Below are 12610 nucleotides of genomic sequence, written 5' to 3'. Positions count from 1 at the left end.
AGTTGTAATCCAAGATGCTCGACAGCATTGACGACAGCTAGCCAGCCCCTTCCACGAGGCAGGCCCGAGTGGTAATCCTCGCGAGGTTAAATCCCAAACGACAGTGGAAATCAACAGTGCTCTTCTCCGGTAGTCACGGTCCCAAAGCAATATAATCCAACCAGGAATGGTTCTGCAATCGCCGGCGCCGATTCTCCTGTGTACATGTCCAACGGTTCTCGCCTAGGACTCCTCGGGTGTGGGCGACGTATTTAGGCCACACAGCCTGGATAAGTGCACTAGCTAAAGACACGACGAACCGATGGGTAATGCTACACACGGAAGAACTGTGGCCGCACGATATACAATAAATGATCGACTATTACTTCACATTAGATTAAGTCGAACTCAACGTTACTTCATTAAACTCTGACACTTTAACATTCTATTCGCACGCGGTTCTCAATGCTCTATTTAGACGCAAGGTTGCTCACTTCACTGCACGTTGACTCGTGGTGAAGGTGGTAAGGTACTGAACTGAATTGAACTGAACTAAGCTGTTTACACCTGCGCCATATTTATACTTAAGTGAATATCTAGTCCCAACCTCAGTCCTTGTCTCGTATTACTTCGCAGACTCTGGGCATGTTCTGACATGCCTGCAGTTGTCTTTGAACTTGCCGTTGGGGGCTTGCGCGTTGGCGCCTGGGGGCGCTGTCCAATAGGAGAGCGAATATTACTCTGGTCTGTACGCAGGTAAAGGGATATTCCGTGTATATAAATAATATACAAAGTATATCAAACGATACATATATATATTCAGTTTAATCTGGCCCTTCACAACATATTGTGTATAGTTCAAATTATGTATTGTGTATAGTTCAAATTATGTATTGTGTATAGTTCAAATGATGTATTGTGTATAGGGCAAATACAGTAAAACAATAGCATTTTAAACTGTCCTGTAACATTTAGGACAATAGGAGCACTCGTGTTTTCTGACATGCGTTTCTACTACTGGATCTACTGCCTGTTCATGGTCTATGCATGTTGAAGGTTGGTCAGACCAAGTTTAAAAGAATAAAAGTGATTAAATCTATTACTTTTGTCCTGTAACATTTATATGTTTAAAGAGAAGGTAGCGTATATCAGCCTATGATTTATGGTAAAGTCGATTGCCGCGGGGGTGCGTCATCTCCGTCAAAACATCTCATGACTGAACTTTTTTTTTCCAGGCAAAGTCATTCTTATTTTAACCTCCACTGTATATTTTTATTTAATAGCGTTAGCTAAAAGGAAAAGACAACCCGTATCAGGGTCTGACAGCACTACAATTACATTTTCATATACTGATGGACTCACCAGTAGAGCCGCCGCGCCGCCGCTAACCCTTCAATAAGCTTTGTGGTCCGGGCATAAGTGTGTCCATAAATCCATTTAGTTAGATTCAACACTGAATATCTGAATATTATACATTTCCGACGACGAACTATTAGCGCAATCCTGTCTCTCGAGTCGCTGCGTCCTGCCATTATTGCTTGCCAATGCCCTTTTTCATGATATTTGACACCTCTGATTGGCTCAATTTAGTTTCAATCTGTATGCATCTACAAATCATATTATACCAGGTAGCCAATTGACGGAAAATCCGTCACGACTCCGAATCAAATTGACGGAAATCCGTCTCAAGACGGAGCGCTTTAATGCCTGGGGTTAGCTGGAGTTCCTCACCTTTATAAACTGTGTGTATGTGGTAACCTAACGCTTGTGACTTTCAGAAAAAGGCTCTATTCTTTCCCCCTCTGCTTTACCCAGGAGGATCTGAATTGGGGAAACTCAAGCAGGTGACTGCTGGCCTAGTTAGCACTAGTGGTTGACCGATATATCGGTCCGTCGATACTGGCCATTTAAAATATCTGTATCAGCCGATATCGCCCACTGACATTACCATCTTTCACAGGCTCAAGTTTAACTCATTCACGAGTGATTTAACTTAATTCCAAGTGATCGCATCGCCATCGCGATTACCAGTGTATATGTCTATACACGTTTTTGATGGGAAATACGCTTCGGCAACGGAATTTCGAGGCGATCGCTGTGAATCTCTGTTCAAGCAGGAGGAGGAGCCCTTACCAAATTATTTTAAAGGAAAACGTGTATCCACACCAAGCCATTCCAGTTCAAATGTAGGTGATACTGCCACCTGGTGATATTCGATCGTCATTGCATTTCCAACGTAGGTAGATGTATCATATACATCTAGATGGCTCTGCCTGACCGTATAGAATGGGGATCAAAGGAAAATATCAAAGGATCAAAACCAGAGTATACTCGGGTTTCTGGCGCTCAACCGTTGGCGAGATAACCTGACTATTAGTGATGTGACGTTTGAAGCGAGGTGTCGATGCTTGTGTCGAGTAATCCAGGCATATTTAAGTGGAGCGTGTATCGAGGCGTCTATCGGTGACGTATGTGATGACGTCCGAAGCCTCGCTCCGCGGCCACTGATTCAGGAAATGGCTTCGAGGTTGGTGCGCAATTGAACACAATGGACATTTCCTACCCCTTCACATTTGTCGACATAGGAATTCATTACGAGTTTCTTTGCATTGGAGAATCCCCTGGAGTACTGGGAAAGACAAATAAATGTGTATCCTAATAATCCTAACGTATATATTAGGGATGTCCCGATCCCTACTTTTTTTTTTTATTCAACAAACATGACCATGTTCACGTCTTAAACTCATACTGAGGCCTTCGTTTTGGTTTTAAATTGCATATCATCATTAATTTATTTATTGTCACACAGAGCAGAATAATTTTGCCAAAACAAACCAATAGTATCCAGCTGCAGAACGGCAGACCAGCCACACTCTCAGACCCAAACGCATTTCCTTTGATTAAATTTTACATCAAACGATTTATGTCAAGGATTGCAATGCCTCACTTGAATGAAGTTAACTTTTCACCTGGATAACGTCAACATTCAGGGTGAATGTAATGTGAGAAATTGGGATAAAAAAAATATATATATATATATATATTTTTTTTAAATCGGATCGGGAAAGATCGGTATTGATAGATACTCAAAATCACATGATCGGGATCGGATCGGGAGCAAAGAAAATTTATCGGGACATCCCTAGTATATATGTAACAGATGGTACCGCGAGGCACTGTCAGTCACGATGGATTTCAAGCGTTGTGAAGTGACTGGCGAGTAGCGGTACTGCGAGTTAAACTCACTCCATTTAAAAAAACACACATACACGCCATTAAGTGTGAATTCACCGCTTGGTATAGCGGTCTGTGCTGTCGCCTGTTGCCCGTGTCGCGGCAGACCCGGGTTCTAAACTCCCTCGGGGCATCGAAGTTAAATACAATGCAAAAAGGTGACGATATCAGCTCTGTTACATATAAACTTGCTATAATGTCTATCTTGCTGTGCCTAATCTGATCAAATCTGTATGATCCAAATGCAGGACGGCATGTCGATTTGGAGTTGCTTTTTCTGAATAAAAATGTATGAAGCAAGCACTTTCTCCTCTGTCCCTGCTATCATGCTGTCAGAAAAACACACTATATTAAAGAATAGAATGTTGTAGTAACACAAGCACTTTCTCCTCTGTCCCTGCCATCATTCTGTTAGAAAAACAGACACAATATTATTTGTTCATTGGCATCATCATCAGATCAACACATCAAAGCTTCACACACCAACGCCATGGTATCATTATAATCACTCTGCCTGTTCTACATTTATTGTCCACTTGATGGCACAGTAGAGCAAATTAACCACCATGAAGCTTCAACACACGTGTGGCACTATTGGATAGAAAGCCTCAATGCTTCATGAAGCTTCATCTCGCCATCACTACTGACTATACTCTGGTATGGCCGTGAAAGAGTTAAAGCTAGAGCAAATATTAATATCAGAATATTTCTTATTCTTTCACTGTTTCAGGTCAAGGAGAGGAACAGATAACTGCATAGACATAGATAGGATAACTGATTTTTTTTAACCTAGACCCTATTTTCCCCATGGTGTACAGAACTGTTGCCACAGGCTATGCATGGCAATTTGGGATCACTCACTCACGAATAATCTGGCAGGTATGTTTTGTGGGACGCATGCACAGGTAGCGCCATGGGTCTGCATGGTTTCCTGCTTGTTCTATCATGTGGAGTCATACTGAGTCATAGGGACCAAAACTGGGTTAGAAGTGGATTCATATCGTGGATATGAAGATTCTTTAGACTCCTCTCATAACAGTCTGAGCCTATCAATGCCAAAAACAACCTCTTTTGGTGGATTGTATTTAACGGCACTAATACATTATATTGCAGCCCAGTTTGTGGCAACTGCGTCGTGAACCTAGCTTGCTCAATACTGGATCAATTCTAAAGATTTTGGTCAGCATGACTCCAATATGAAAATAAATACCAAAGTTATCCTTTTAAGTTTAACATTATATCAGCTGAATTTCAGCAGTTTTCGTTTTTTAAATGTTATGGACCCAATGTCCAACTGGGACAACCATGCAATTACCTAGCATATGAACGCGCCATGAAACAGTCTAGATACGGACTGTGTCGGAGCGTGTCTGTGTATATGGTCAGCCTGGTCGTACTCACTGTTGGTGATGTGGTGGCTCTCCCCTGGCAGAGGTACCATCTCCGTGTCTGGGTGGAGCTGCTGCAGGCCTATCATCATCCCTGTCGGGTCCAGTACCACAGAACTCTCATTGACTGTGATCTCACTGGCTCCGGTGATGGGGTTGGTGGGCGGGCCCCCTACGGAGGTCTCATAGTCTGGAGGAATCTCATCTGAACATTCTGCGTTGGGCTGGAAGAAACACGATGTTCATCAGGGTCGGAATTGATTGCATTTCAACTCACAGTGCGGGAAGTGGATGTTCTTCCAAATTTAAATATCGAAAAACAAATGTTCTGTTTATGTTTTAAATTGATTCAACTGACAGGTCTCCAATCCTGATAGGCATCTTTAAGAACATTATGAGTTGGGCCTCATACCCTTACACTAAAATACAGTGTAGTTTTAGTAGCAGTTGGCTATAAACTGCAGAAAAGAGTCTCTGGTTAACTTCAAAGACTTAACCCAAATATGTCACTGGAGGATATGGGTCATATTGCTTCTAATTGGCTACAAACTGTCAGAAAGTGATGGTCAGGAGCAGTCTGTGGCAGTAGTGACTTTCCCTGCTTTCCCATGTTTAGTAGAAAAATAACTGTTAAAACTTTATTACTCTCCATCATGGATTGTGGTGATGTAATATATAGACATGCTGCTACCACCCTTAAGCCCTTAGATCAGGGGTCGCCAATTAGGTTTGCCCACGGGCCAAATTTTCCCCAAGCCATTGTGTGGCGGGCCAATGATAAGTGAACATTTCTTAACTGTAAAAAAAAAACGACATATACATGTTTGCACTGTCTTTTTTCTATTATAAAGTGCCTCTCACACAGTGCATTACACATGAACAGATCAGTCATTTGATTTTAATGCAGGTGCTCAGATTATAAATCGAATTTACGATGAATTGAAAATGGGGGACCCTGATGTAAACAAGACGAAAGTCTTTCTCTGGTCTGCATCCCCTTAACAATTGTATGTATTGAGCTGTACTGTACTGTACCCATTCTGCAATCTGTTAATAAAGTTTTCATTCATTCATTTCATCAGTAGGGTGCATTTGATTTTAAGCACCACGGCGGGTGTATTATACATCGAATGTATTATTATTATTAAAACACAACACTCACCGGCATAATGCAGGCAGCCCTGCACTGGACTTATTGTTTCTGCTTCGGTCCTCAAAAATCCATGCTAATAACATGTTAAATGTCCGCTCGCGTTGAATGCCCACCCAACTTGAACACAGTTGCTTGCTCGTGTTGCCATGTCAACAAGCGAGAGTCACCGGTTGCTTATTGCGAGAGTTACCTGTTGCGATAAACCCGTATTTTAAGAATGACTCCTGTTTATTAAAAATAAGCTTTATAGGTCGTAGGCTCCTCTTCTGGCTCATCATATTTCCCCGTTGCAAAAAAGTTATTCAAAGACGTTTGTTTTGTTTTTGCAAACGTTCGCTCGCGGCATCCCAAACGCGGAAGTGAAAGTGAAATTCCATTGGTTCTCCCAGTCCATGTGACCATTTCTAGCATTTCAATTGGCTATAGTGACAGCCATAGATATGATGAATAGATAGATACAGCTTCAAAAGACACTCTGGCGTCAAGACGAGTGAATATTTCCTGCGCGTAAAATAAACATCATATTCTCAAAATAACCTGACGGGCCAGAAATTATTGCTGGCGGGCCCATTTCGGCCCGCGGGCCGCCTATTGCCGATCCCTGCCTTAGATGCTATATATTACTCTGCTCTTAGATTAATTACTGGTGAACCTACAGTACCCATTATTGCAATCTATGAAAAATGTGCGGGCCCTCTGGAGATCAACATTGTTATGTTTATTTTCAAAACGCTCCTAAACAAATTAGCCATTTACATTACTTCACTATTAGACCTCAATGTAGGAGCTCATAAAACCCACTCTCAGAACTGGATTACACTACATGTTCCTTGGGTAAATTCAGAAACTCGGAAAGAGTTTTAGAGTCTGTGCTCCGGACTCGTGGAATGACCTATAATGCACTTTAAATAAATATTGATTCCTTGAAAACATTGGCATTTTTTATATGCTTATGAATGTTAATGTTTTTGAATGTAATTGTTTTAACTAAGAATTGTTTTATTTGTTAATATTTGTGTTCTTATTGTATGACTTAATATTTGTTTATGTTTGTTATTTTTGTTTTTCTGCCCAACGTAATCTCGACATCATTGGTAATGAGGGTCCTACCCTCAATGTTTTGAGAATTAAATAAAGGATAAATATAAAATAAAATTATTAATTCAACATATATAGAATGTGTGCCGACAGTCAGTGAGGTGAGACAGCCAATCCAGTGTTTGACATTTTACTGTCTCTAATTACAATTATTATTATAAATAAGTTTCACCTTAACACTTTCACTGCCACACACGAGATATCTCGGGTTTCCGATAGTTATGTTGAAAGCCACTCCCGAGATTTCTCGGATTTTTTTTTTAGCAATCTGAAATCATATTGCATCACGCGAGCCTACCCGAGTATACCCGAGCGCCGCCGGCGATCATATGTGGAAAAAAGCGCCCCCTATCGTCTCCCAGATGACATAAGGGATTTTGGAATGGACTCAATGAAAATGGATGGGGAAAAAAATCCGGTACTCCACATTTTCCAGTCCACTGATCCAGCCGGGGTTACCACAGTTCATTCTGGAGCCTCTCAGACCCGCGGAATCATGTGTACTACTGTATCACGTTGGATCGATACACTTATCGATTTTTTTGAATGGTGATCAGGAATTGGAATATACCAGTTGGATACCATCTGATGTCAGGTAAGGAATCTATGTTATCAGTGTTAGGATAATCAGACTAATTTTGATGAAGATATAGGCTGTTTTGTGAAATGGGCTCTTTCGGTTTCACTGTAAAAGTCCAAGAGGAAATAAACACGGCGATTATCCGTGCGTGGCCCGAATGTGCTTGCGTGCACGTATAATATTGATCATCTAGCGTTTATTTGAAAACGATTCATAAATAGGCCGACGAATATCAACGTTCTGGAATATTCCAGTAAAAGACGATTATCATAGAATGGTCCAGAATGAACTGTTTTTTATCTCAAAACGGGTGCTTTTCTAAATGCTCTGAAACGGAAATGAAGCGATAAAAAACCAATCTGCCTTGACAGCACTGACTGGAAAAGTAGTCTTTGATAAGCGACGGGCAGATTAGACACATAGCCATAATTTAAAACATAGATTAGGCGATATTAACGTTAACATTGAAGTGGACCGTGGCATCAAGGGGGTAAAAAGGAAAACGCGGCGTGGCACTCAAAGTGTTAAACTTTTTTTCTTTTTTTTGTATTTTATTTTATTTTTTAAACAAACACATAAACAAACATGACAACACACAATAAGATATACAAGCATTAGTTGTCAGTGCACATCCAATGAAATCACATTTTAGTTAATTGTCTTATATACAGTGTTGGGACTAACGCGTTACAAAGTAACGCGTTACAGTAACGAAGTTACTTTTGGTGAGTTCTAGTACTCTAACGCATTACTTTTGAAATTCAGTAACGCTACTTACGTTACTGAATGGTTCGTCACTGCGTTATTTGCGTTATATACGGCGTAGATTGATAGCGAGCGGTAGTGATTATTATTATTATTATCCTCATATCCTCTCTGGCTGCGGGGAAATGCTGTGATGGGGGCGTGTTTTGTTTACTATTCCTGACTGATGATAATGGCAGCGCCCAGTGCCCTCGCGTATTTCTCTTTTGTCGAGCGAAAAGAAAATAACGTTTTAGTTATGTCATTTGTGTTTTGGCTCTAAGATACTGGAGTCTAAGTTAACGTTAACTACCAGGACTCATCCAAATCCACTCGCCACCCGCGTAGAATGATACGAGGCGACACACAGCAAATGGGACGGAAAACTATTTCCAACTACTTGGAGAGAGAATATACAGTACAACATGGAAATGAGATAAAGAAAATGTTGCTGCTGGAATAACGTTACATCTCGACAGACACTGGTGAGGTGAGTGCAGTGATGTGAATGTAAATGAATGGAAACTCAAGTTGATCAACGAATCTCATCAATACTAATCAAACAATATAAATATAGTCCTTTCATGCACAATTGATTGATCCTAACTATTCTAACGTTGCAATGCACGATTGATATCTTAAACAACGTTGCAAGACGGTTTATTATAATGAAACGCTCCGGCGACAGATATCAAGGCTGTTCAACCTAGAACCTAGACGTGCATGCGCGCAAACCTAAACGTGCATGCGCGCAAACCTAAACGTGCATGCGCGCAACCTACAACGTGCCTGCGCTCAACCTCCCCGAGCAATTAGGCACGGTGCATTTCTTATTACGTCGGGACATTTGTGTTTGTGTCAGATTTGTGTTTGTATCTCTAGACCACATTGCTTAGCAGAGTTCAGTGATGTGAATGGAAACTGTCAAGTTGATCAACGGATTTTGAGTATCTGCATGGGAGCAATTTTTTTATTCTTCAAGTAACTAAATAGTTACTTTTCACAGTAACGCATTACTTTTGGGTGTAAGTAACTAGTAACGTAACGGAGTTACTTTTGAAATGAGTAACTAGTAAAGTAACTGAGTTACTATTTTTCAGTAACTAGCACAACACTGCTTATATAGGATATACCTTTAATACCTGTTATCTAAAAACCTACACACATATGCTCCAGCTCGTACCCCCCCCTTCCAGACCCCCCATTGGATAATCCATCCACTTTCCCTCGCTCCTAACCAGACATTACCATTATATGCTAGCTTTTATTTTCTCCACCACTTCTAACCACAATGTCATTTTGGATTCATTGAGACCCAAAATTCTTGCTGTAGATATTTCTTGATAGATCACATGATTACAGATATGTAATAATCCAGACCTTTCGGCACATTTTTTCCGGTTGGAACCATCGTGATGCTATCAGCTTTTTAGCCACTGTGATACCCGATAAAACCAATCTCTTTAGCTGTGGATGTACTGCACACTCAAAAACATCATTCAGCAGTAGTACAGAGGGGTGTACAGGTATATTCCAAGTTAAGAGATTTGATAGTTGCTGGGTCACCTCTTTCCAGAATATCTTAACTGGTGGGCAGTCCCAGTACATGTGCATAAATGTCCCCTCGTCCCCATTTGTACATAAGGAGCATTTGGAGTCTTGTATAAGACCAATTTTTTTCAGTCTTATAGGAGTCAAGTATGTCCTGTGAATATAGTTAAGATTGATTTGTTGATGGTCCGGGTTCCTTGATGTGAATCGAATATTTGCCCAGGCTTCTTGCCAATCAAAATCACTTTTCAGGTCTGGTATATCCCTCCTCCAGACGGAGTCTAGGTGGAGGGTTTCATATGAGGACGTTAGTAATTGATGATAAAAATCTGAAACAAAACCTCTTGATGTCTCTCTTTCATAGAAGAATTTGTGGTATCTGTGGTGTACAATTGGTATATTTAATGGAACACCGTGAGCCTTCAAACATGCCAATAACTGTGCGTAAAAGTAATATGTGGACTTGGTGAGATTACATTTTTTGCGTATTTCCTTGAAACTACAAAAACCCTGTTTATTGAAGACGTCTCCTAATGAGTGTATGCCTTGCTTTTTCCATCTAGGGAATCTTATAGGTTGTTTTCCTATCGAGAGTGCATTGTTATTGAATAAGGGAGTATGATTATGCCATTTATGTAGAGTAGAATATTTTTTTTGTGTTTCGCGCCATATCCGGTCGCATGAGTGATTATGGGGTCAAATTTCCGTTCGCATTGCTTAATTGGTAATTTGGTGTATACTATGCCCTTCAGCTTGTGTGGAGCTACTATATTTTCTTCTAAATTTCTCCAGGATACTAATGCTTGGGGATCAAACCATGTTGTTAGTGGTCTTAAAGTGTACGCCTTAAAGTAGTGGTAGAAATCTGGAAATGCCATACCTCCGTCTGCTTTGTTTCTCTGTGCGGTGGATCTTTTTATACATGGTGGTTTGTTATTCCAAATAAATTTGTATGTGGAGGAGTGTAATTCTTTCCAGTAACCCTTTGGAGGGGGTAACGGTAGCATTGAGCTGAAGAAGTTGATTCTAGGTAGGACGTCCATCTTGATTATTGATATACGTGCCTGTACTGAGTTTTTAAGTTTCGACCACCTGACAAGGTCGTATTTGATTTTGTTTTGGATTTTTATGTAATTGTGCTTCACCGTTTGGCTTATGGTGGGGAATATCTCAACTCCCAAACATCTAAATTGTTTTACCATCTGTATCTCTTTTGGGAGGGTTATATTTCTTTTTGCAGGGGCGTTAAGTGGGAGGAAGGCCGACTTCGGCCAATTTATCCTAAATCCCGATAGATCTCCAAAGTCCTCAATCAGTTTGAGAAGATGAGGCAATGCTGTGTTGGGGTTTTGCATGAACAGTATTACGTCGTCCGCATATAAACTAATTTTGTGTTGTGTGCCCTTGATTATGATTGGTTCTATGGATTGGGATTGTCTTATATATTGTGCTAAAGGCTCTAATGATAGATCGAATAGTCCGGGACTAAGAGGGCAACCCTGTTAAACTTATGCTTAATATTTTTCTCCTGAAGAAATTATTTTAAGCCAAAAATGCAATATGATTATTTAAATTTGTTTGATATGCTTTGTTGTTAATTTTAAGTATCAGCACAACTGGCTATAGCCCACTAGCATCATAATGCTAATGTTAAATTAGTTTAACACATCTTAATTCACAGTATATCCTAAATTCTACTATAAGTGTGTGAGTTAAAAAGGCCTTACCAGTATACCCAAGGCTTTGAGGATGTTCATCTTACACATGGGACAGGTCCGGTGGTCTTGTAACCATGGGTCCACACAGTGTTTATGGAAGACATGCCTGACAACAATCCAAAAATAACTGACGTTTTAGAATATAGTTGCATGTGTAGAATGTGTCAGCTATACAGCAGGGGTCTCAAACTCAAATTGGCTTGGGGCCACTGCTGGTATTCATTCATTCATTCAAACCTTTATTTATTCTCAAAAAGATTGAGGTCACACTCATTTTCAATGTTGTCGAGACTTTACAGACATTGCACACATTTCTACAATATAACAATAATAAATATGAATAACTATCTATATAGTACTTTTCACACATGGACCGCAGTCCAGAGTGCCCCACAGCAATATACGTATAAAATAGGGATGTTCGATATTGGCTTTTTTACCGATATACCGATATTGTCCAACTCTTCATTTCCGATACCGATATTGATATATGCAGGGTTTTCCCCTGCAAAAAACGGAATAATTTTAGGTAATTAACATTACATATCTCTTGTCGTGGAATTAACACACCATTATGCATACTTTTGATAATAAATAAAATAAAAATTGTTCTTACTTGCTTGCCTGGGTAAATAAAGGTTAAATAAATGTAAAAATAATAATTATAAAAAAATAATTTAAACCGATAGATTACTGATCATTTCCGATATTACATTTTAATGCCAATATCGGCCGATAATATCGGACATCCCTAGTATAAAATGAACATAGGCATAAAATCAGCACACAATTGACAAAATAAAAAACAATGCATAAATTGCAGACTTAAGAATTGGTATAAAATAAGTACAATAGTACAATGTCGCTCGGCATGTGAACCCCCCGGGAACAGCCAGTCCCCCAAACACCCTACACATCAATCCCTACCACATTATGCATTGCTATGGATGACCTCTACAAAATGGCCACAAAAAAACGACAATTCCCATGGTTCAAGGTTTTCCAAAATGGTCGCCTCTCGCGAAATAACCCTGACCAAAACCAAATGAAAATCTATCTAATAACACTTTAACCTATTGTTAAACTAACGTATTGATGATAATATACATTATAAATGCTGTTGTGACATGGGTATGATGTTTATACTTGAATACGTTTGAAAAAA

General features: G+C 39.9%; 1 protein-coding gene across 1 annotated transcript in view; it reads right to left on the bottom strand.

The window, feature by feature from the left end:
• Positions 1-12610, bottom strand: part of rnf150a (ring finger protein 150a) — a gene marked incomplete at its 5' end in the record, with an annotated part of 177022 nt that overhangs the window by 36329 nt on the left and 128083 nt on the right. Inside the window, 2 exons of the mRNA XM_084317982.1 lie at positions 4615-4825; positions 11455-11551. Coding sequence (XP_084174108.1) covers positions 4615-4825; positions 11455-11551 — 308 coding nt within the window. The remainder of the gene's footprint in view (positions 1-4614; positions 4826-11454; positions 11552-12610) is intronic.

This window comes from Notolepis coatsorum, assembly GCF_963971535.1.
Source record: "Notolepis coatsorum genome assembly, chromosome: 7".
Taxonomy (NCBI): Eukaryota; Metazoa; Chordata; class Actinopteri; order Aulopiformes; family Paralepididae; genus Notolepis; species Notolepis coatsorum.
The sequence above is the reverse complement of the archived record's forward strand: the minus strand, read 5'-3'. Positions and strand labels throughout refer to the sequence as shown.